The following is a 27346-nucleotide window of genomic DNA, read 5'->3' as shown; positions in this document are numbered from 1 at the left end:
TACATTTATTCATACGTCTAACTTCCATTCGGACATTTCAATAAACATACAGGCAACAGTAGTATACCGCTGTTCGAAATTGATAAATTGTTATTCAAATTAATTTTAATTTAGCCATATAAATACCCACCTTCAGAACACTTGCACTAATACACATAAATTTTAACAATTTTAATTTCCACGGGTTCAGATCACACAAAAAGTCCTCCTCAAAAGACAAAGCACTAGACTCTTTATTGAAATCCTCATAATCAGCTGGTAGGTCTTTATATCCTTGTGCCTTTACGCGTGACGAAATCCGTGAAGCGTAAGACAAAAATAGCTTAGGTCTTGGTAATTTTATGTATTTACCATACTTTTGCATCTTGTGTCTTCCAAATTTGAAGACAATCACCTCAGTTGTCGCCATTGCACCGCACTAGTTGATGTCGTAAGTTATCTATTTTGAGGATTTCATTTCAACACAACGTTGTGAAAAAGAGGGGCAAACGATAGCAGAGGGACAGTCAAACTCATAGATCGAAAACAATCTCACAACGGCATGGCTAAAGATAAAAAAGACAAACAGACAAATAATAGTACACATGACACAGCATAAAAAACTAAAGACTAAGCACCACGAACCCCACCAAAAACTGGAAGGTTTGTTTTAGTCTTATTGTATTAACAGAGTCCATATACGTTTAATATAGTAAACTGCTATAGAGAGCATTTACAAGTTTAAACTGAGCCACATATTTTATATCAAAGAAATACAGTGGTTTAAAACGAGTTTCGAATTAAGGAATTTGGTTCTCATGTTTTTTTTTCCAAAATATATTGATATAGGGAATTGACAATAAATTGAGACATTATTGTCTGGAAAAACCTTATTTGATATAATATTCGAGAACACTTTTCAAATGTCTATGAGCGGGTGAATGCTTATACTTATGGACTCTCAACTGGCAAGGTTTCAAAAGCAACAAGACAGAAACAATGACCATGGTTATGTTCAGCATCGAGAATTTGGGTGGTGTACCATTTCCTTGCCGAGTATACTATGGGGATATTTCGAGTTAAGAACGAAAAGACCGAAAGGTGAAATTAAAAGACTGGGGCAATTTCTTTGCTTTCTGTACAAGCCCTTAAATAAATTCTGCTTCATAGGAATACAAAAACAAATCTGCAAGTAGAGTAGAGCAATTGGTACCCATTGGGATTCCAATAGTCTGTTGGAAGACCAAACCTCCAAATTCAACAAATATGTTGTCAATTAAACAGTCCAGCATGGCAGTGATATCCTCCGGTGTATAGATATCAGACATGGTCAATAGTTATCAAAGGATCCAGGCTTATATTTTAATACGCCAAAGGCGCGTCAAATTATCTTATACATTAACATATCATAAATTATCTTTATCAATGCATTACTTGACAGATCATCAAGTGCCACAAAGAGACACACTTTAAACAAGACACAAATGAATATATATGCAAATACTAAGAGACATGGAGCTAATTTTTTTTGGAATATTGATGACTCAGTATAGGTTAGTATAAGGAAAACAAAGGACGGACAACAAACGAACGCTGCATTTTCAACCAGAACCGTACGTAATCGTGGTAGTTATGTAGAAGAAGAATAATTGCAATCACAAGAAAGAGCAATATATTGTTTATTTTATTCCGATTCGGGACCGAAATGAAGTACGAGAAGACTAAAAGGCTTTCATGCTCGTGTTTACGATTGAAATTTACTTTGCCTGAATTTTGTTTTGATTTTTTTCCGTATTTATTATCTTTATGAGTTGCCAGTTCTTTCACAGAGTGAATCAGTTTACTTGATAAATTGGAGGAAAATGTAGTGTCATGTCAATCAATTACCAGTGACAGGTAATTAAATATCTATATTACACATTCTCACAACCTATGTAACATATAATCTTTTGAATGAAAAGGTTAAGTGTTCTGTATCTGATTGTATGTTCTTGAGGGTATGATGTTAAATGAAGCTTCATTTGATTCAAATCATGTTTTTTTTTTGCATTAGTAAGGACGTTATATGTAATATAAGTTCAATGTCAGAAAAAAATATAACTTTGTTGTATGAGGATTAGAGACTGGGGAAGGGCGAGGTCTTCTCGAGCGCTTCTCCAGTTTTGTGCCGAATACAATAAAGTTTATATTTGCATGGCATTGACCTAATATTGTTTTTATACTGCAACTTAAATGAATACATCATTGGCTTTTAAAATCGTAACAAATGTCAAACTTATTTTCATCCCTTAATGAACCCCTGATTGTGGTAAAAGTGTTTCATGATGCAATTGACATTGCACAACATATAGATGTGTTACGATATTTAGGACATACACACAACTAGTTGCAGTATAGATAATATTACCTGTATGTCAAGGTCTGTTTATACTGTAAAGAGTTAATCTGATCACGTCTTTTAAAAGAAATGAACATCGATTTCAAAGGTAGAATTGCCCTTGTTACAGGTGCTGGGAAAGGTATGTGGTAAACTATTATATTTTCTATTGATAAACTTTAATGAGATATAATAATACACATAACTGACTACTATCGCTAAACGACATAAGAAAATGACAACACACATTTTTAGTCTATAAGATTTTTTTTAACTTAATGGTAACTGTATGTCAAGGTTTTTAATGTTTGTTAATGTAAAAAGTTAAGCTGTTCAGATTTATTTTTTCTCAATCGATTTCTGACTTTTGAACACCGGTATACTACTGTAGCCTTTATTTTGTATTGGTTACTTTAAGTACCAGTATAGGACTAATGCATGTATCAGCTATTACGACATCAATATATGTAGTACTCGTAAATATAAACTAAATTATATCACACAACAATCATTATGCAAATATCTTAATTCTACGGGGGATAACTCATTTTTTTTTTTTTTTTTTTTTTATAAAATACAATTATTAGGTTATTACAATTGCCATACTATAATAAAGATACTTTCACTACATGTGAATGGTGTTTAACTGCTAAGTTTAACGGCACATCACATAATCATAGCTATTCTAACTAAATTAATGGGAATCCTGACACCCAAAATGTGAACATATATATATATATATATATATATATATATATATATATATATATATATATATATATATATATATATAATGTACACAGCCATGTATCACCATCATTGATGGCGATCCGATGGATACATCTGTTGTAGGGTTGTCACTGACTCAGACGTACTTATGAATATTATTATTTTCTGTGACTGTATCTTACATTAATTTGTAGGATCCTTTACTATAGATAATTTAGCTGATCTGTAACAATAACATCTTCATGCCTTATATATCATGTACTGTAGTACGCCGCTAGATTAAAACTGACGTGGAAAGGTAACACATACCCACCGAAAGCTCTTTTATTGAGAGCCCAGGTGGTCGTGTGGTCTAGCGGGACGGCTGCAGTGCAGGCGATTTGGTGTCACGATATCACAGTAGCATGGGTTCGAATCCCGGCGAGGGAAGAACCAAATTTTGCGAAAGCAAATTTACAGATCTAACATTGTTGGGTTGATGTTTAGACGAGTTGTATATACATTATGTACACAGCCATGTATCACCATCATTGATGGCGATCCGATGGATACATCTGTTGTAGGGTTGTCACTGACTCAGACGTACTTATGAATATAATTATTTTCTGTAACTGTATCTTACATTAATTTGTAGGATCCTTTACTATAGATAATTTAGCTGATCTGTAACAATAACATCTTCATGCCTTATATATCATGTACTGTAGTACGCCGCTAGATTAAAACTGACGTGGAAAGGTAACACATGCCCACCGAAAGCTCTTTTACTGAGAGCCCAGGTGGTCGTGTGGTCTAGCGGGACGGCTGCAGTGCAGGCGATTTGGTGTCACGATATCACAGTAGCATGGGTTCGAATCCCGGCGAGGGAAGAACCAAACATTTGCGAAAGCAAATTTACAGATCTAACATTGTTGGGTTGATGTTTAGACGAGTTGTATATATGTATATATATATTGATAGCTTAATAAAAAAACTCTCATGCAAATCTTTCTACATGCGTGCAATATGACAAGAACGATATATAGAAACTTTACTAGAAGTTGTTAATTAAGCGGAAATAGAAATAACGGTAATAAAGAAGTAAAAATACATCATCAGTTAGTAAGTATGTCGTGTACAAAGTTATATTACAGGTCAGGACCACTAAAATTATTACGTCAGAATAGATTTGAAAACTTATTTTGATACGCATAATGTGAATATGCAACTGCGTAATTGACCAATGTACATGTACTACAATGCATTGTGGGCTATTTCGTACTCAAAAGACAAAAAGTAAATTTTTTCCCCCGGCAATCTATTGTATTTGAATTGTGTGACAATAGAAAACATTTGTTCTCGATAAATTGTATGCACTTATAAGTTTTTCTTGCGATGCAACATATTAACTGGATTGGTCAATTACTCAAGTAAATGTTGACGTCTTAATTTGATATACAAAATGACTGAAATTATTTAATTGTCCTTTCGATACACAACGTACACACTATGCTCATAAACATAGAGTTTGACATATTGATAACTGAGAGGCATCGCCAGTAAAAGTACTGCAAATTGTTTCCCTTGTCAGTGATTTAAGCCACGTGTTAAAAGATGGCTCCGATTATGTAAGGCCATTCTCTCGACAGCGAATCATGGTCTTGTTTTTCCATCCCCAAACAATAGATTGATAAATGTTCATGATTCCCTTAAAACTGAGCATTTCTACTAGTTGTTTGTTTTGACCAGATGGTTGTGTATTATATAAAATTTCTATAAAATCACAAGGTCGTTCAAAATTTCGCGCGTGTTGTTCCCGGTCAGAGGACCATATTTCTTTATACGACATGTTGTACTATATGATCTTATCATATATTGTAATTGGAACGTTTTCAAAAGTCATGTTGTTTAATCCACCATTTTCTACATTTACAAATGCCTGTACCAAGTCAGGAATATGACAGTTCTTGGCCATTCGTTTTTTGATGTGTTTTGTTTTTGATTTTGCCATTTGATTATGGACTTTTCGATTAGATTTTCCTCTAAGTTCAGTATTTTTATGATTTTACTTTTTGTTGCATTGTTAACAATATGTTTTCCTCCGTTTGATAGGTATCGGACGCTGTATTGCTCTAAAATTATCAAAGCTCGGAGCAAAAGTATTTGCTATTAGCAGAACAGAATCAGATCTCGACAACTTAAAAGAGGAGGTAGGAAAAACATGTGCCAAAACATTTTTTATGCATTAAGACTGAATGGTTCTTGTAATTTCAGAGAGCATTTTGGCCGACGCAGTCTAACTAGTGTATCATTAGTCTCAACAATGATGTTGTGGCTTCGAATCCTGCATATTACAGGTGCACTCGAGTATAATCTTAGTTGGCTAGGATTACACGTTTTCCTACCAAGGGTCGTTGGTTCACTTTGAGCACTCGGGCTACCTCCACAAGTAACAACTGTCCGTCACGAAATAACCAAACATTGCTGAAAGTGGCGTAAAGAACAATTCAATCAATCAATCAATTACGGAGAACCTATACTTCTATTTTGTGTAGTGATACCTGTTACATTTATGCCATTTAATAAACTGTATGAGAGAAGTGGTTAGTGACCGTCGTCATTTCGGTACGGTGGTGGTCTATGAAATTAATTTTTAAACACTAGTTAATAAAAAACAGACTTTTGACATGTTGGCCCCTTGTTTTATAATATAAACACTTCTATGTGTCGAAAATAAAATCATCTCTTTTTAAGGAAGCTATCGCGAGCCGGTTGACCTTGATTAATTATCTGGTTCACAGATGACGACGGATATATATTCCAGTTGTAACCACAATCCCGTCCTATGTTCCTCCAATGTGACCCTAGGAATTAGATTTATTACCGGGTTTGTACATAGACGAGTAATCCTACTTATGCTAGATATGGAGCAGGACCTGCTTGTTCTTCTGGAGCACCTGATATTACCCCCGCATTTTAGTTTGGTTCGTGTTAGTCTTTAGTTTTTTTTTTGTGTTTTGTATACTGTTGTTTGTCTTTTTTTTATTTTTGCTTTTTTCCCCTAGTATTGTCATTTTATTTTTCGATGAGTTTAAATGTTCATTTGGAATGCATGTTTCGACTACTAGTATTTTTTTATTTTGCGTTTGATGTTAGTTATACAGCGTTGTACGAACAAATTGAAATTTCATTCGAACAAACCGTTTTGTATAAATGAAAAAGCAAGTGGTGTGAATCCAGGTAGCTTTGTCTATTATGGTAGTATCATTTAAATATTCGCGCTAAAAAGTCTAGGGGCAAATAGTTTAATTGGCACAATGCAAAATAAATAGACATTTAAGCGACTCATTATGTCAAATAAAATGAGACCACAACTTACAAACTAGTTATGTATAAATCCAAGTATTACCCCAAATTGAAATCAACTGTATATTTCATATTTCAAGACATAATTATCAACAGAATAAAATATACCGACTGGTTAAAAATGTCTGGAGCTTGCCTATGTTTTCGTAGGATTCTTCAATTGAAATGCATTTTATGTAAAGATTTTATTAACGAATAAAAAGGTATGAACATATTTATTAAACTGAGATCGTGCTACCTCTTTTTTGTAGGATTCATCAATTGAAACAAGATGTTTAGATATTGGAAACTGGGACAACACAAGAAAAGTGATCGAAGACATTGGACAAGTAGATCTCGTAGTAAATAATGCAGGAATAAGTAAGAGGCAAACTGTTCTTGAAGTAACAGAAGAGTTTATAGATGAGTAAGTTATTAACGTAACATACAGTCTTTCTTAATAAATTGCTTAAAGTCAGTTTTATTTTAAAAACTTAAAAAGAGAAAGGATATGTGACAATCAAAAACCAAAAGTCGAAAAAAAAGACTACGTTATTGCCAAAATAATTGAATATCGACACAAAGACAAGACACTACCTAAGCAATCAAAGAATAGACAATCTTAGCTTTTTAAAAGATAGACATTATCACTTATCGTCGGTTATCCTACGAAATAATGAAGAAATAAATCACGTCCATTGAAAATGTATGGCTGAGTGAAATTACAAATTTCACCTCAATGTTTCATGGCACATCTTATTTGTTTATGACACATATGGACAAATATGTAACAGATAGGACAAGGGAAGTTTATATCTAAACGTATTAAAGTCAGGGACAAATTATCATGCATTTGAATCGTTTCTTTTTGCTCGGAATTGTTAATTGCCCTCATTTGCAGTAACTGCACTTCCGTGTTTTTTTTTCGACAGATATACGTAGTGAAATCCATGCCAACGTGTGGCGTCTGTTTTGCTATGCAGTATGTATAAGTCTGGTGCCACGTGTAAATTGATCTATCTTGCAACAATTATTTGAGGGGTCCATCGGTGGCCTGTTGAAGGCAACCTTCTTGTCCCTCTCCAATATATCTTCATTTTTCAATGCCAGCTCAAATTTCCAAACCTTTCATTTTGAACGGACTCGTCTACGATCCTACTATTGTGTTTATCGTTAATTTGTTCTCGTCCTGAACATGAATAAAATATTTGCCCGAAATGTTATCTTTCAGAGTTTCAACCACGATTGATTGATTGTTGCTTGCTTAACGTCTAGTGGCAAATATGTCATGCATGTTCAAGACGAGAAAAAATTAACAATAAACACAATAGGTAAGTTTTGCAATAGAGGCCGTTTGAAATTAAATTGGGTTAAATTTGGACTGTCAATGGAAAACTAGGCTATAGTGTATAAGGGCAGACAATTAGCAATCCAACAGGCCACCTCCAGACCCCTCAACGAGTTATTGCAAGGGTTCTTAAGATGCAATGAGCATGACCCTCTCTACACAAGGCATTGAATTTAAAGTCCCAGACCGGACGTGGCTGCGTACTTTATACAGCCCGCACAGCCAAACGGACGCCCCTTTTTAGTAAAGGTTTGCTGCCAGTGGGAAGGAGACCATATTTCTTTTCCCTAGCTACCCTGTTTGGACTTGCAACAAAGACAGTTGATAACTAATTTAGGGGAACTGACATTTAAAATGACAATCATTTGAGCTAGAATGTGATATATGCTTAAATGTAGTCATACATATTACAATTATTGCCTTATAAACGCACAATAATACAACATTGTACATATAAGGTGTAATATTTAAACATGCTTTATTTTTATTGTAGACATTTTGACGTAAATTTTAAGGCAGCTTTAAACATATCTCAGGTATAAGATAAATACATTTAACTCGCTCAAACACTATACACTTGGAAATGTACCCATTATTTCTTTATGTTAGACCAGTTTCCTATGTTAGATGAAGATATCGGCTCTAGCTAACATGTAAAGCCACGCCATATTCTGTACATGTATACCTGTTTCAAGTCAGGAGCCTGTTATTCAGTGTTTGTCTATTGTTGTTATATATTATACATTTGTATCATATTTTTGTTTTGTTTATTGTTTTGTAAATACCGTAAGTTGTCTCGTTCGAGTTGTTTTACATTTTTTTTGTCGGGCCCTTTTACAACGAGCCATGTGGTAAGGGTTTTGCCCATTGTTGACGGTCGTACGGTGAATTATAAGCTAACGCCTTCGTCATTAGCTTATGGTAAATTGTTATCTCATTGTCAATCATACAACATCATCTAATCTTTATATCATTTGCAATTTGTGATGTGCATATCTTGAACGCTTAAATGCAACTTTGAAAGCCGTTAATTTAGTATGATCAAATCAATTTCATTTTAATTATTCTCTAGTTAGGTACATTGAATGCTTTTAAACTTATTCTTGACTAAATATGCAAGAAACTGTTTATTTCTGTTTTCAATTTTCAATCGTGAACGCTTTGTCATTAATCTTTCAAGCTATTAGGACAATTGTTCAAATATGTACTATGCATGTTGAAATATTTGAGTCATTACAGATCGTCGCCAAAGGAATTATTTCACGGAAAGGAAGTGGCGCCATTGTGAATATTTCAAGTATTTCCAGTACGCTAGCCTTCCCTGGTGTTCCTATTTATTGCACTACGAAGGCGGCTATGGATATGCTCACAAAATCTATGGCATTAGAGTTCGGACCTTTTAAGGTAAACTATTGTGACTCCTGAGCTACTCTCCTTTGTTCGCTATAAGCATGTTAATTATGTTATTTTTACAATCAGTACAAATTGTTAAGTATATAAGTGAATATAAACACTTTAATGATAATTTTTTGCACTGACCATTCATTGATAGTCATCGTACGCTGTATTCGGTAAAGGGTCGAACATATTTAACTAAGAACTTTCATGGACTTTCTTTACCAGAAAGAGTGGATCTTGTATTCCTGAATTTTTCAAGTCCATAAAGCGTTACTGATCGTCATTATGCAGGATAAACTATAAATAATGTTTCTTTTGTTCCGACTGAATAACCTAATGCTGATTATCAATTATAAGAATTGCATTTGCCGAATAATATGATATAGCTTCATATTTTTTAATAACTCGCTGAACATCGGAATGCAGTCGATGCCCCTAATTGCACGAATAATGTTCACATAAACAAAGTTTTGTTGACGGAAATGCAACGATCTATTGCTAAACATGGTTGCTTTTTAAGTTTATAGCTTCTATAGAACAAAACTAAAGGTTCATCGCCTGTTTAGTATTCAGTTACAGATTTGTATGCAATTAACTCTTTAAAGATATCAGACACATAATTCAGAACATGCATTTATGAACAAAACTTACTGGGTGCGTTGGAATCAAAACAGGCCAGAGGGCAAATAAATCAATCATTGACTTTAGTCTTCATGGTGCTTTAAACAAATATTGGTTAATGATGAGTAAATAGCTTTCTGTAATTAAAGGTTTTTACCTCAGGACATACCTTGAATGATAATGAAGTATTTTTTATCTATCAACCTCTGAATTCTTATATATTACCAGATTCGAGTAAACAGTTGCAATCCAGGTGTAGTATTAACACCAATGACTGAGAAGTTTTTGGTCGCCCAGGAACAAAAAGATGCTTTAACAGGACGAATACCGATGGGAAGATTCATAGGTAGTTTACTGAAGGCAAACATAAATTTCAAGCCCTATATGCCCTGTAAAAATTAACAGTGATTCAACCCAATAAGATTAAAATTTCACACTCAAGATGCACGTTTCGTCTACAATAGACTCTTAAAAAAATTGCTTATAAAGTAAAGACAATAAAGAGATTGGAAGACCCAAAATTCCAAAAGGTTCTGTCCGATATAGCCATATTATTTTTTTATATGAAAATCTGACATTATTATGATTTAAATGCCAGATTGCACAAAACAAGAGCTTTTGTTCAAAGTATCCTTTATTTGTTTTAATAAAGTACGTGACTTTAGGGAATTTATATATCTAGACGTTCAACCATGCCTTTTACTGAGATTGATATCATTTTGCCTGAAGGAGAGATATGGAATTCTCGCATTTTTGGTATACACCATACTATCCTTCCTGCCAATCAAATATAAAGATATGACATATATTGGTATTTAAAATCTGTTTACATTTAAATAAGGCATTAAACTGTAGGTAAATCAAACAATGAAATCATTATGTGTTTGTCAAATGTGAAGATGTAACAGTTAACATTACATATTATGTCTTTCAAAAACGAAAAAAAAACGAACTTTCAAAGAAAATTCAAATTGTCAAAACAAAACTATAATTTATAAATAAAAAGCTTACTTTTTTTCTGTTAGAAGAATTCTTTATCTCAAGTTCCAGGGAATGATTGATTATTATTTACTTAAAGTCCTGTGACAAATATTCATGGATGGTCAGGACGAAAACAAATTAACAATAGATTCAATAGGTAATTAATGCCGTCTAGAAAATGAGGATATATTGGATAGGGACAGAAATTTGGCATTGCAACAGGCTACCTAAGGACCCCTCAAAGATTTGTTGCAACAGTTCGAATCGTGGCGAAGCAATCTACACGAAGCATCATACGCGACTGTGTTCCTGACATATCCCGCACAGCAAAAAAAAAAAGATGCCTTTGCGAGGCATTACTGCCGTTCGGTAGAATACCAATGTGGCCATATTTCTATTTCCCAGTTCCCCTATCACATTCGGGGGCCAAGTTCCAGGGACTAATGACATGTAAAAAATCATTGAAATTAAGGTTATTCAGTAATAGAACTACATCAATCTATCAATCTTAGTTAAATAGAAATGGCATGAACTTTTTTGTGGAGAAAGTAAAAGATGAGCGACAGATACCAAAGGGACGTTCGACCTAATAAATTAAAAATAAACTAAAAACGCTTTGGCTTACAAAACAAAGACTAACTGACAAACAATAGTACACAATAAACATATAACAAGTGTGCACACGCTGAAATGTCTTGCCTTCTTTACTCATCATTGATATTGTGTTGATAGTCCTAAATATAAAGCTTTATTACAATTGTCACATAAACTCAACATTAACAAAGAACTAAACATTGATGAATGAACCATGAAAATGAGGTCAAGGTCAGACATGTACAGCTAACAATTCTTCAATACAACAAATATAGTTGACCTATTGCTTATAAATTAAGAAAAAAAGACCAAAACAAAAATATCTAACACTTAGCAATGAACCATGAAAATGAGGTCAAGGTCAAATAAAACCTTCGCGACTGACATAAAGATCATAAAATATTTCCATACACCAAATATAGTTGACCTATTGCATATAGTATTAGAAAAATAGACCAAAACTCGAAAACTTAACTTTGACCACTGAACCATGCAAATGAGGTCAAGGTCAGATGACACCTGTCAGCTAGACATGTACACCTTACAATCATTCCATACATCAAATATAGTAGACCTATTGCTTATAGTATTAGAAAAACAGACCAAAACTGAAAAACTTAACTATAACCACTGAACCATGAAAATGAAGTTAAGGTCAGATGACACCTGCAGGTTGGACATGTACACCTTACAGTCCTTCCATACACCGAATATACTAGACATATTGCTTATAGTATCTGAGATATGGACTTGACCACCAAAACTTAACCTTGTTCACTGATCCATGAAATGAGGTCGAGGTCAAGTGAAAACTGTCTGACCGGCATGAGGACCTTGCAAGGTACACACATACTAAATATAGTTATCCTACTATTTACAATAAGAGAGAATTTAATATTTCAAAAAATCTTAACTTTTTTTTCAAGTAGTCACTGAACCATGAACATGAGGTCAAGGACATCAGACATGTGACTGACGGAAACTTCGTAACATGAGGCATCTATATACAAAGTATGAAGGATCCAGGTCTTCCACCTTCAAAAATATAAAACTTTTAAGAAGTTAGCTAACGCCGTCGCCGTAACCGCCGTAGCAGCCGCCGGATCACTATCCCTATGTCGAGCTTTTTGCAACAAAAGTTGCAGGCTCGACAAAAACTAACGACTGAGTAACGCGAATTGCACTTACATCTGGGGGTTACCCATGTGCTCCTGAAGGGGAAGCAGATCCTGATTCACATGTGTCATTCGTTGCTCGTGTTGCTCGTTTAAGAACATACCCGGTAATAAGTCGAATTCGGTAGGTCACATTCGACATATGTATGTTTATTGATCAAAATAGCGTGAATATGAATGAACTTGAGAAATCTTCTATCTATGCAAATTTAAGGGGAAGGGGGATTATTGGCTTTTATACCTTTACTCTAACCCATCTTTTTTTTCCAGAACAAGACGAAGTTGCAAATACAGTTGTATTCCTGTTGAGTGACTATGCAACAATGATAAATGGCGCATTAGTTCCAGTCGACGGTGGACACAGTATACATATTTCGCCTAACCCTGTTCTGTAGTTAACATTGATACTTTTTAATTAACCACGTAGCCTGGCCGGATGTGTCTTGTATTACGCATTTAAATCAAACACAAAATATAAAAGTCTTTAATATTGTCGTTATTCCTATGTGAGCAAGCTATGCGCCTGTCCTGTCTGACTTCTTTTTATTTTCGAATTCATATCGGATTCTACTCGATTTCTGTCTTTTTCAAGTTAACACAAGTTTTCCACTCAATATTGAACTCTTTGCTTAACCATTTCATATATGACAATCACTATGTTTTATTAAGAACGAAATAATCAATTGATGAATCAATTAATGTGTGTTCTCGAAAGATTTCAAATTAGATTAATTTTTTTTTTAGTTTCGTTTACCTTTAAGTATTTCACTTCATATTGGTGTTTATGATTAACAGTGTTGCTCAATCGGTGATGTTCTATAGGTGTTTTATAATGATTGTCTTCCCGTCGTGTTTTCGTCTTTTTTATGTTGTTCTTGTTTGGTAATGCTATCTGAGTGTTTTCTTTGGTTTATCTTCAGCGTATCTCAATCGGTTATTTGCCCTTTTCGTGTTTATTAATTGTCTACAATCGAAGTTTGGTGGTTCTGATCGGTCTCTCCGGCTTCCTTCACCTACACAAACTGACAGCTATGAAATAGTACAATAGTGGTAAAAGGGCGTTAAACTCCAATAATTCAATCAATTAATCTTAAAGTTTCAACAATTGTATTTCGTATTCCGTCTGAAAAGTATTGATTAACGGCCAGTTTGATAATCCCTTCTTCAAATCCTAATGACCAGACTGCAAGTTTAACATTATCTGAAAATAAAATGTGTTTATACCTTAAACCAAGATCTATCTCGCCAAAATGTCAACAAACGCAGCTAGTTTGATATCAAAAGATCGAGACAATTTTTAGTGAAAACAAGTAAATAAAGGCAACAGTAGTTTTCCGCCGTTCGAAACTCATAAATTGATTGAGAAAAAAAAACCAAATCCGGGTTTCAAACTAAAACTGAGGGAAACGCATCAAATATAAGAGAACTACGACACAACAGAAACACAACATTAAAATTTAACACACACAGAAACGAACTATAATATAACAATGGCAATTTTCCTAAATTGGTACAGAACATATTAAGAAAAAAATGTTTGGTTTAACTTGGTTTTGTGGCATGCCAAACCCCTGCTTTTTGGCAATGTTAAATATAACACTAACATGACAACATTACATGCCAGGACTACAATTCCAATAAATGGGAGAAAACATATGACCGAGAAACACACGAATAATAGCTAACAAAAGGTACCAGGTTTAAAATTTAACACGACACGTGCGTTTCGTCCACACAAGTCTAACAAGTGACGCGCAGATGGAAAAAGTTTGAAAGCAAAAACAAGTACAAAGTTTAAAAGCACTGATGACCATAAGTTCCAAACAGTTGTGACCAATACTGCTAGGGTTTTCTGCCAGTGATAGGAACATCATTATTATTTAGAATAATTCATACTTTTGCAACAGTAAATTTTATAAAATGGCTATATAATAGATATACATGATAAAACCGAAGTGGTGACTAAATACAGTATTAAAAGGGATGCATTACATTAAACAATCTTAATACTAGCACATAAAAATACCCAGCCGAGTTAGCCAAAGCCAGTTCAACGCACAAAGTGACGTAACATTTGAATTTCTGAAACGATTTCATAAAAATAAGACAGAATTCAAAATTAGATTTGTAAGACTTTATATAACATTTATTAATTACTGTTAAGTATTATACCTCTAACAATACTAATCAATATCAAATTGTGGAAATAATAAGACAATCAATTATATTATCTAGCTATGTCGCTGTTTCTTCTGAATCAAACTGTAAACCAAATATATCGTATAAATTTCGTTGATCCAAACTAAATTCTAATAAATGAACTGGATGATTAATTATCTTTACCATAACACACGAATACAAAAGAAAAAAACAAGATTTACAACTACAAACGTTAACCTTCCGATGAGAATAACAAATATAACATCAAAACTATATACATGAGTTTGGGATGGAAAGGTACCGTGACACGTCTTTATAATATAGCAATGCGTATTCACACGCAGCAAAACAGTCGCAATTGGGAATAAGTCACGTTCGGTTATAAGATAAAGCACACTAATTTATATAATATTTATATATGTTCTCTAAAAAAAATTAGATTGTGCATCTGTCACACATGAATGTGAATCTCTCACACATGAATGTGCATTTTACAGTTTTACCTGTATGTCAAGGTTTGTTTATTTGTGCAATAGTAAATAGTTTAGCTGATCACGTCTTTGAAACGAAATGAACATTAACTTCACAGGTAGAAATGCCCTTGTTACAGGTGCTGGTAAAGGTATGTAGTAATTAGTTTTAAAACAAGTATACTTTCTATTGATAAACTTCCCTGATATATAATAATACTTATATATTTGTACTGTTAAACATTAGACACAACAACAAAAACGTTTGAAACTATACGGTTTGTGAACTCAATATAACCTATATTTCAATGTTTGTTTATTTTTTGTAACTGTGAAAAGTTTAGCTGGTCACATCTTGTACGACTGATTATTATACGTACCAGTATATAACTATATTATAGTTCTTGAAAAACTGGTCATTATCGTGATATTTGGACTGCCACAGGACAGTGGTATTGACTAAGATAGTGATAATGACTGAGCCGTAGGCGAGGTCATTGTCGCTGTCGCAGTCAATAAAATGTACCACCGACCTACGGGCAGTCCATGTATCACGATAATGACCAGTTGTTCAAGAACTATTTTGTGTATTTCATTGAGACACCATGTTTTGGAAAATTCTCAAAAATTTAAAATGTCTAAAGCAAACTCGAGTAGTTGTACGATTTCTATGACAAGGAGTGAAGACCAGTCGTAGTAATGCTGCCATTCATTTTAGTTCAATTTTTCAGTATATAATACTTAATCAAGTTTTCTATAATTTTATAATTAACGAAAACATATAGTAAACAATTCAACAACTTAAATATAATATTAAAAACAGGAAAATGTTTAATAAAAGGGACATCTCTCTAAACAGAGAAACCACGCCACGCCTGTCATTATCAGGTAAACGTTCGTTAACGACCGGTTTTCTGGTCCGTTTTATTCTGTTAATGACCGAGTGAATTTATTACTGAAGAATAATGAATGTCATGTGGCCCCTTTTTATCCAATAAGAGAAGCTTATTCTTAACCGATATGAAATAACTAATGCTATATAACGACATGTATCAGCTTTTACGACATTAAGAAATATAAAACTCATGATTATTTACTATATTTTATCATACAACAATCATAATCTAAAGTTGCAAATATATAAATTCTACGGGAGATAACTCTAGTTTTTGTACAATACAAATATTCGGCAATTAAAAATGCCAAACAATAATAATGATATTCTTAAACCATATTAACACCTGTAAAGTTAGTTTAACTTGTACGGTTAACGACACATCACATGATTATATAATATTATTACGTAAGTATTTCTGTATTGGCCTTGTTATTGGTCCGAGGCTTGCTGTATTGGCCTGAGCCGAAGCCGAAGGCCAATACAGCTGGCCGAGGACCAATAACAAGGCCAATACAGAAATACACATAATAGTATCTTTATTAATTAACTACATTGTTACAATATTATTTTTAATTTCATTTCACAAGAGATAAATATTTTTACCTTGAAGTGGAACTATCCAAATTTCAGTTTCTTTTTATTAAATGCAATATATATAATGATCTGGTGCTGTTTCCAGGTGTCTTCAGCATTTTCTCATCTGATGAATTTTTCTACCCTTTCCAGTCACTATAAAGTGTTACAATTTTAATTTAGACGCAACACATAAATAGTAATTGGAAAGGTACTGCCATTGCATGTGTTATGCAGAAACTAATTGAATACATTTAAAATATTTTTTATGTAGGAGTTGAAAATGATACAACTATTCATAAGCCAAATGACCAAAGATCGAAGATTTGCATAATTACAGAACGCATATGCCTGGTTCGGGTTTAAAAATAAATGACAGTTTAGCGATTTGTAGTATTTTGTACCATCGTGAAATTATGAGGTCGTCAAGAAATGAACTTTGTGATGATCTACTCGTTCCCAAAACCTGAAATAATTCCTTCGTTGCTTTCAAAATGCTTTTTAAATTAATGTGACCGCCTGAAATATGCCATACTGAACTTTACAGCATGTTTATGATGACTAAATGAAATGAAAACTGCGTCTTCCATATAACTGTTTACTTCAGTTTGTGTTTATCGTGACTTCCGATATAAAAACTAGAGACGTTCAGAAATCATGTATTTGTGTCAACTCGGCCAATACAGAAAAACAAATCTGTATTGGCCGAGTTATTCTGTATTGGCCGAGTTTACACCTTATATTGCATAGGCAGTTTTCATCATATTACGTCCAATAACAGTGTAGTTAATTAATAATAGGTATTATAACTTAATTAATTGGAATCCTGGAATAAAAAATGTGTACATAGACATTTGGATTATATTTATGAAAATCTTATCAAATGTGAAAATAAAAATCTTTGCATATTCATATTTATAGTTTATTAAAACCTTCTCAATACAAAACACATTTCCGTCTTTATTTTCTAGTTAGTCGCCATCTATCAAATATAGACTTCAAATATTAATGTGTGCAAATTGACGATCTTTATCTAATGTGACATTACACCACAGCTTATAAAATCACATATATATATACGAGAAGCATAATATACATACTCTCATGTATTTATTTCTACATGCATGCGATCTGAAGAGAACGACATTTATACATGCATGAGATCTTAGGAGATATCGATATAAGAGAATAGAAACTTTACTTGAACTTGTTATTTACGTGAAAAATATAAATAATGTTAATTAAGAAGTGAAAACAAATCATCATTTAGGAAACATGTGATGTACAAAGTAATACAAATGGTCTGTATCACAAAAATTCTGACGTCAGAATACATTTAAATACTAAATCTCAAAATTCATATATAAACATTTAAACAATGATGATGTGACTTCGAATCCTACACACTACAGGTGCGCTCGACTATAACCTTAAATGGCTACCGAGGGTCGTATTACAGGTGCGCTCGACTATAATCTTAAATGGCTAAGTTTTCCTACCGAGGGTCGTTGGTTCACTTTAAGCACTCGGGCTGCCTCCACAAATAACAACTGTCCGTCAAGAAATAACCATTGCTGAAAGTGGCATAAAGCACCATTCAATCATCAATCGTTTAATCTTTTAATTTTGCGTTTGATAATAGGTATACAGCGTTGTATACACAAATTGAAAGTTCATTCAAACAAATCGTTTTGAATAAATGAAAAAGCAGGTAATGTGTTTCCAGGTAGCTCTGTCTATCATGGTAGTGTCATTTATATATTCCTGCTAAAAGTCTAGAGGCAAATAGTTCTATTGATACAATGCAAATTAAATACATTTTACCGGGTCATGATGTCAAATAAAATGAGACCACAACTTACATACAAGTGATGTATAAATCCAAGTATTATCCAAATTTCTAAAAGTCAGTATCACAAAAATTCTGACATCGGAATACATTTGAATACTAATTTCCAAAATTCAAATATAAACATGCACCTGCGGAACTGATCAAAATTCGAATGAACCACAAGGCACTGTGGGCTACGTCATTTACATACAAAAGTAAGTTGATTGTATTTCTGACAATCTGTTGAAATATGTTTTGTTTGACATTTTCGATAAATTGTAAACACGTAGCAGTCCTTCATGCCATGCAACACATTCACTGGGTTACTCATTTATTGGTAAATATTGACGTTTAAATTTACTCTAGAAAATTTGTTAATCAACAAATAGTTTGACATATTGATAAATGAAAAGCATGACAATCATACTTATGATTATGGTCTACAAGGCATACAGGTGGCAAATTAACTGTTTACACAAAGTACTAGTATATAGGGCTAACATAAACTTCCAAGCAGCCTTGTCTCTGAGCAACGCGGTACTCCGTCAGGGAAGACACCATTTTTACTGCACAATGCTGTAAATTGTTTCCTTGCCAGTAGTTTAAGCCACGTGTTAAAAGAAATCTTCGATAATGTAACTCCATTTTCTTCCGGCCAATTTTTGTTCTGGATTTCCATCCACAAAAAGATGACTGATTAATTCATATTGAGTTAATTTTTTTCAAAACGATTTATCATGACTCTCTAAAAACTGAGCATTGATACAAGTACGTTTGTTACGACCCGATGTATGTGCATGATATAATAATATATATATTCTCTAAAATCAGGAGATCGTTCAACACGCCACGCGTCTTGTTGCCGACTGGAGGACGTCGACATTTCTTTATACGACATTTGTACTGTATGATTTTCGAAATATTGAAACTGGAACTTTTGTAAAAGTCATGTGGTTGCTTTGTTAAACATTTATTTTTGTAACTATGCTTTTTCTCCGTATGATAGGTATCGGACGCTGTATTGCTCTAAAATTATCAAAGCTTGGAGCCAAAGTCTATGCTATTAGCAGGACAGAGGCAGATCTTGACAGCTTAAAAGAGGAGGTAAGTAAACATGTGCAAACAAAAAATGCTATATGTTATGACTATTTTTCCTGTTACTGTGAATTCATTAATTTTCGTGGGAACCAATTTTCGTGGATTAAGAAAAAAATGCATATTCGTGGATATTTAATTTCGTGGTTTCACTGAAGTCTGTACACAAACCTATAGAAAATTCGTCGTTCGTTGAACATTGAATTTCGTGGTTTACCTGTACCCACGAAATCCACGAAAATTGGTATCAAACGGAAAATAATGAATCCACAGTAATTAATGTGGCCGAAGCAGTCGAATTATTGTTTCATTAGTCTCTCAACAATGATGTTGTGAGTTCAAATCCTGCGTATTACAGGTGCGCTCGACTATAATCTTAAATGGCTACGTTTTCCTACTGAGGGTCGTTGGTTCACTTTAAGCACTCGGGCTGCCTCCACAAATAACAACTGTCCGTCAAGAAATAACGAAACATTGAAGAAAGGGGCGTAAAGCACCATTCAATCATCTATCTTTAATTTTTTAATTTTGCGTTTGATTATAGTTATACAGCTTTGTATGAACAAATTGAAAGTTCATTCGAACAAACCGTTGTGAATAAATGAAGTAAACCACGTCCATTTAAAATGTATGGCTGATTGAATTTACAAATTCCATCTTGATGTTTCATGGCACATCTAGTTTGTATTTGACAAATATGGACAGATATGGCTTTACCTTGCGAAACATATAAAAGATAGGATAATATTATAGGGATGGTTATATCCAAACGTATTAAAGACAGGGACAAACTATCATGCATTTGAACCGTTTCTTTTGGCTCAGAATTGTTAATTGCCCTCATTTAGAGTAACAGCACGTAATGTTTTTTTCCGACAGGTATACGAAGTGAAATCCATGCCAATGTGTGGCGTCTGTTTGGTTTTGCAGCATGTATACGTTTGATGCCACGTGAAAACTCTCTTGCAACACCTATTTGAGGGGTCCATCTGTGGCTTGTTGAAGGCAACCTTTCTATCCCTCTGAATGTTATCTTTCAGAGTTGCAACCACGATTGCTTGAGTGTTGCTTGCTTAACGTCCAGTGGTAAATATGTCATGCATGTTCAAGACGAGATCAAATTAACAATAAATGCTGCAATAGAGGCCGTTCGGAATAAAGGTCGGGGTAAATTTGGACTATCAATGGGCAACTTGGCTAAAGTGTCTATAGGCAGACAATTAGCAATCCAACAGGCCACCTCCAGAACCCTCAACGAGTTGTTGCAAGGGTTCTTAACATGCAATAAGCTTGGCCCTCTCTACACTAGGCATTGGATTTAAAGTCCTAGATCGGACGTGGCTGCGTACTTGATACAGCCCGCACAGCCAAATGGCCGCTTAAGTAAGGGTTTTGCTGCCGGTAGGAAGGGGACGTGTAGTGACAATATTTCTATTCCCTAGCCACCCTTTTGGGACTTATAGAAAATGGAGTTGATAACTAATTAAGGTGAGGTGACATTTAAATGACAATCATTTGAGCTAGAATGTGACATATTGTTAAATTTAGCCATACACATTACATTTATTGCCTTATAAACGCACAATTATACCACATTGAACATATAAGGTGTTATCTTTAAACATGCCTTATTTTTTTTTGTAGGCATTTTGATGTAAATTTTAAGGCAGCTTTGAACATATCTCAGGTATAACATAAACACTTTTAACTCGCTTTAACACTTTACACTTGGAAATGTCCTCATTTTTGTTTTATGTTAGACCAGTTTCCTAGGTTTGATGAAGATATCGGCTGTAGCTAACATATTAAGCATCGTCATATTCTGAACATGTATACCTGTTTCAAGTCAGGCGCATGTCATTCAGTGGTTGTCGATTGTTTTTATATATAATATCATATTTTTGTTTTTGTTAATTGTTTATAAATACAGTAAGTTGTCTCGTTCGAGTTGTTTTACGTTTGTTTTGGTGGGGCCTTTTACAACCAGCCATGTGGTAAGGGTTTTGTCCTTTGTTGACCGTCGTACGGTCACTTATAAGCTAACGCCTTCGAAATTGGGTCTATGGTAAATTGTTATCTCATTGTTAATCATACAACATCATCTTATCTTTGTAGCATTTGCAAATTGTGACATGCATATCTTGAACGCCTTCAGTGCAACTATGAAAGCCGCTAATTTAGTATGATCAAATCAATTTCATTCTAATTATACTCCAGTTAGGTACAGTGAATGCTTTTAAACTTATTCTTGACTAGATATGCAAGAAACTTATATATTTATTCTCAATTTCCAATCGTGAACGCTTTGTTATTAATCATTCAAGCTATTAGGACAATTGTTTAAATATGCACCATCTATGTGGAAATATTTGAGTCATTACAGATCGTCGCCAAAGGAATTATTTCACGGAAAGGAAGTGGCGCCATTGTGAATATTTCAAGTATTTCCAGTACGCTAGCCTTCCCTGGTGTTCCTATTTATTGCACTACGAAGGCAGCTATGGATATGCTCACAAAATCTATGGCATTAGAGTTCGGACCTTTTAAGGTAAACTATTGTGACTCCTGAGCTACTCTCCTTTGTTCGCTATAAGCATGTTAATTGGTTTTTTTTTCACAATCAGTACAATTTTTAAAGTATATAAGTGTATATACACACTTTAATGATTATTTTTTGCACTGACTATTCATTGATAGTCATCGTACGTTGTATTCGGTAACGGGTCGAACATATATAACAACAAAGAACTTTCATGGACTTTATTTAACAGAAATAGTGGATCTTGTATTCCTGAATTTTTCAAGTCCATAAAGCGTTTAGTGATCGTCATTATGCAGGATAAACTATAAATAATGTTTCTTTTGTTCCGACTGAATAACAATTCCCTAATGCTGATTATCAATTATAAGAATTGAATTTGCCGAATAATATGATATAGCTTCATATTTTTTAATAGCTCGCTCAACATGGGAATGCAGTCGATGCCCCTAATTGCACGAATAATGTTCACATAAACAAAGTTTTGTTGACGGAAATGCAACGATCTATTGCTATACATGGTTGCTTTTTAAGTTTATAGCTTCTATAGAACAAAACTAAAGGTTCATCGCCTGTTTAGTATTCAGTTACAGATTTGTATGCAATTAACTCTTTAAAGATATCAGACACATAATTCAGAACACGCATTTATGAACAAAACTTACTGGGTGCGTTGGAATCAAAACAGGCCAGAGGGCAAATAAATCAATCATTGACTTAAGTCTTCATGGTGCTTTAAATAAATATTGGTTAATGATGAGTAAATAGCTTTCTGTAATTAAAGGTTTTTACCTCAGGACATACCTTGAATGATAATGAAGTATTTTTTATCTATCAACCTCTGAATTCTTATATATTACCAGATTCGAGTAAACAGTTGCAATCCAGGTGTAGTATTAACACCAATGACTGAGAAGTTTTTGGTCGCCCAGGAACAAAAAGATGCTTTAACAGGACGAATACCGATGGGAAGATTCATAGGTAGTTTACTGAAGGCAAACATAAATTTCAAGCCCTATATGCCCTGTAAAAATTAACAGTGATTCAACCTAATAAGATTAAAATTTCACACTCAAGATGCACGTTTCGTCTACAATAGACTCTTAAAAAAATTGCTTATAAAGTAAAGACAATAAAGAGATTGGAAGACCCAAAATTCCAAAAGGTTCTGTCCGATATAGCCATATTATTTTTTTATATGAAAATCTGACATTATTATGATTTAAATGCCAGATTGCACAAAACAAGAGCTTTTGTTCAAAGTATCCTTTATTTGTTTTAATAAAGTACGTGACTTTAGGGAATTTATATATCTAGACGTTCAACCATGCCTTTTACTGAGATTGATATCATTTTGCCTGAAGGAGATATATGGAATTCTCGCATTTTTGGTATACACCATACTATCCTTCCTGCCAATCAAATATAAAGATATGACATATATTGGTATTTAAAATCTGTTTACATTTAAATAAGGCATTAAACTGTAGGTAAATCAAACAATGAAATCATTATGTGTTTGTCAAATGTGAAGATGTAACAGTTAACATTACATATTATGTCTTTCAAAAACGAAAAAAAACGAACTTTCAAAGAAAATTCAAATTGTCAAAACAAAACTATAATTTATAAATAAAAAGCTTACTTTTTTTCTGTTAGAAGAATTCTTTATCTCAAGTTCCAGGGAATGATTGATTATTATTTACTTAAAGTCCTGTGACAAATATTCATGGATGGTCAGGACGAAAACAAATTAACAATAGATTCAATAGGTAATTAATGCCGTTTAGAAAATGAGGATATATTGGATAGGGACAGACATTTGGCATTGCAACAGGCCACCTAAGGACCCCTCAAAGATTTGTTGCAACAGTTCGAATCGTGGCGAAGCAATCTACACGAAGCATCATACGCGACTGTGTTCCTGACATATCCCGCACAGCAAAAAAAAAAAGATGCCTTTGCGAGGCATTACTGCCGTTCGGTAGAATACCAATGTGGCCATATTTCTATTTCCCAGTTCCCCTATCACATTCGGGGGCCAAGTTCCAGGGACTAATGACATGTCAAAAATCATTGAAATTAAGGTTATTCAGTAATAGAACTACATCAATCTATCAATCTTAGTTAAATAGAAATGGCATGAACTTTTTTGTGGAGAAAGTAAAAGATGAGCGACAGATACCAAAGGGACGTTCGACCAAATAAATTAAAAATAAACTAAAAACGCTTTGGCTTACAAAACAAAGACTAACTGACAAACAATAGTACACAATAAACATATAACAAGTGTGCACACGCTGAAATGTCTTGCCTTCTTTACTCATCATTGATATTATGTTGATAGTCCTAAATATAAAGCTTTATTACAATTGTCACATAAACTCAACATTAACAAAGAACTAAACATTGATGAATGAACCATGAAAATGAGGTCAAGGTCAGACATGTACAGCTAACAATTCTTCAATACAACAAATATAGTTGACCTATTGCTTATAAATTAAGAAAAAAAGACCAAAACAAAAATATCTAACACTTAGCAATGAACCATGAAAATGAGGTCAAGGTCAAATAAAACCTTCGCGACTGACATAAAGATCATAAAATATTTCCATACACCAAATATAGTTGACCTATTGCATATAGTATTAGAAAAATAGACCAAAACTCGAAAACTTAACTTTGACCACTGAACCATGCAAATGAGGTCAAGGTCAGATGACACCTGTCAGCTAGACATGTACACCTTACAATCATTCCATACATCAAATATAGTAGACCTATTGCTTATAGTATTAGAAAAACAGACCAAAACTGAAAAACTTAACTATAACCACTGAACCATGAAAATGAAGTTAAGGTCAGATGACACCTGCAGGTTGGACATGTACACCTTACAGTCCTTCCATACACCGAATATACTAGACATATTGCTTATAGTATCTGAGATATGGACTTGACCACCAAAACTTAACCTTGTACACTGATCCATGAAATGAGGTCGAGGTCAAGTGAAAACTGTCTGACCGGCATGAGGACCTTGCAAGGTACACACATACTAAATATAGTTATCCTACTATTTACAATAAGAGAGAATTTAATATTTCAAAAAATCTTAACTTTTTTTTCAAGTAGTCACTGAACCATGAACATGAGGTCAAGGACATCAGACATGTGACTGACGGAAACTTCGTAACATGAGGCATCTATATACAAAGTATGAAGGATCCAGGTCTTCCACCTTCAAAAATATAAAACTTTTAAGAAGTTAGCTAACGCCGTCGCCGTAACCGCCGTAGCAGCCGCCGAATCACTATCCCTATGTCGAGCTTTTTGCAACAAAAGTTGCAGGCTCGACAAAAACTAACGACTGAGTAACGCGAATTGCACTTACATCTGGGGGTTACCCATGTGCTCCTGAAGGGGAAGCAGATCCTGATTCACATGTGTCATTCGTTGCTCGTGTTGCTCGTTTAAGAACATACCCGGTAATAAGTCGAATTCGGTAGGTCACATTCGACATATGTATGTTTATTGATCAAAATAGCGTGAATATGAATGAACTTGAGAAACCTTCTATCTATGCAAATTTAAGGGGAAGGGGGATTATTGGCTTTTATACCTTTACTCTAACCCATCTTTTTTTTTCCAGAACAAGACGAAGTTGCAAATACAGTTGTATTCCTGTTGAGTGACTATGCAACAATGATAAATGGCGCATTAGTTCCAGTCGACGGTGGACACAGTATACATATTTCGCCTAACCCTGTTCTGTAGTTAACATTGATACTTTTTAATTAACCACGTAGCCTGGCCGGATGTGTCTTGTATTACGCATTTAAATCAAACACAAAATATAAAAGTCTTTAGTATTGTCGTTATTCCTATGTGAGCGAGCTATGCGCCTGTCCTGTCTGACTTCTTTTTATTTTCGAATTCATATCGGATTCTACTCGATTTCTGTCTTTTTCAAGTTAACACAAGTTTTCCACTCAATATTGAACTCTTTGCTTAACCATTTCATATATGACAATCACTATGTTTTATTTAGAACGAAATAATCAATTGATGAATCAATTAATGTGTGTTCTCGAAAGATTTCAAATTAGATTATTTTTTTTTTTAGTTTCGTTTACCTTTAAGTATTTCACTTCATATTGGTGTTTATGATTAACAGTGTTGCTCAATCGGTGATGTTCTATAGGTGTTTTATAATGATTGTCTTCCCGTCGTGTTTTCGTCTTTTTATGTTGTTCTTGTTTGGTAATGCTATCTGAGTGTTTTCTTTGGTTTATCTTCAGCGTATCTCAATCGGTTATTTGCCCTTTTCGTGTTTATTAATTGTCTACAATCGAAGTTTGGTGGTTCTGATCGGTCTCTCCGGCTTCCTTCACCTACACAAACTGACACCTATGAAATAGTACAATAGTGGTAAAAGGGCGTTAAACTCCAATAATTCAATCAATTAATCTTAAAGTTTTAACAATTGTATTTCGTACTCCGTCTGAAAAGTATTGATTAACGGCCAGTTTGATAATCCCTTCTTCAAATCCTAATGACCAGACTGCAAGTTTAACATTATCTGAAAATAAAATGTGTTTATACCTTAAACCAAGATCTATCTCGCCAAAATGTCAACAAACGCAGCTAGTTTGATGTCAAAAGATCGAGACAATTTTTAGTGAAAACAAGTAAATAAAGGCAACAGTAGTTTTCCGCCGTTCGAAACTCATAAATCGATTGAGAAAAAAAAACCAAATCCGGGTTTCAAACTAAAACTGAGGGAAACGCATCAAATATAAGAGAACTACGACACAACAGAAACACAACATTAAAACTTAACACACACAGAAATGAACTTTAATATAACAATGGCAATTTTCCTAAATTGTTACAGGACATATTAAGAAAAAAATGGTGGGTTTAACTTGGTTTTGTGGCATGCCAAACCCCTACTTTAATGGCAATGTTAAATATAACACTAAAATGACAACATTACATGCTAGGACTACAATTCCAATAAATGGGAGAAAATATAGGACCGAGAAACACACGAATAATAGCTAACAAAAGGTACCAGGTTTAAAATTTAACACGACACGTGCGTTTCGTCCACACAAGTCTAACAAGTGACGCTCAGATGAAAAAAGTTTGAAAGCCAAAACAAGTACAAAGTTGAAAAGCACTGATGACCATAAGTTCCAAACAGTTGTGACCAATACGGCTAGGGTTTTCTGCCAGTGATAGGAAC

The 27346-nt window shown here is 33.9% G+C and overlaps 1 protein-coding gene across 2 annotated transcripts; it reads left to right on the top strand.

Moving 5' to 3' along the window:
• Window positions 1–2328: 2328 nt before the first annotated feature.
• On the top strand, window positions 2329–25960 carry LOC143052209 (L-xylulose reductase-like). 2 transcript variants are annotated; one of them, XM_076225180.1, is made up of 7 exons: window positions 2329–2498; window positions 5177–5274; window positions 6682–6836; window positions 8251–8293; window positions 8997–9161; window positions 10005–10122; window positions 12797–13014. In XM_076225180.1, the coding sequence occupies exons 1-7, from the start codon at window positions 2447–2449 to the stop codon at window positions 12919–12921; spliced, it is 756 nt and encodes a 251-aa protein (XP_076081295.1). In that variant the 5' UTR covers window positions 2329–2446; the 3' UTR covers window positions 12922–13014. The 2 variants fall into 2 exon arrangements, with proteins under 2 accessions (XP_076081295.1, XP_076081296.1); XM_076225181.1 differs by lacking the exons at window positions 8251–8293; window positions 8997–9161; window positions 10005–10122; window positions 12797–13014 and adding exons at window positions 21198–21240; window positions 21937–22101; window positions 22956–23073; window positions 25748–25960 and having other exon boundaries at window positions 2363–2498.
• The last annotated feature ends 1386 nt before the right edge of the window (window positions 25961–27346 follow it).

Source organism: Mytilus galloprovincialis, chromosome 11, assembly GCF_965363235.1.
Source record: "Mytilus galloprovincialis chromosome 11, xbMytGall1.hap1.1, whole genome shotgun sequence".
Lineage (NCBI taxonomy): Eukaryota > Metazoa > Mollusca > Bivalvia > Mytilida > Mytilidae > Mytilus > Mytilus galloprovincialis.
Note: the sequence above shows the minus strand (reverse complement) of the source record. Positions and strands in the feature narration are given on the sequence as shown.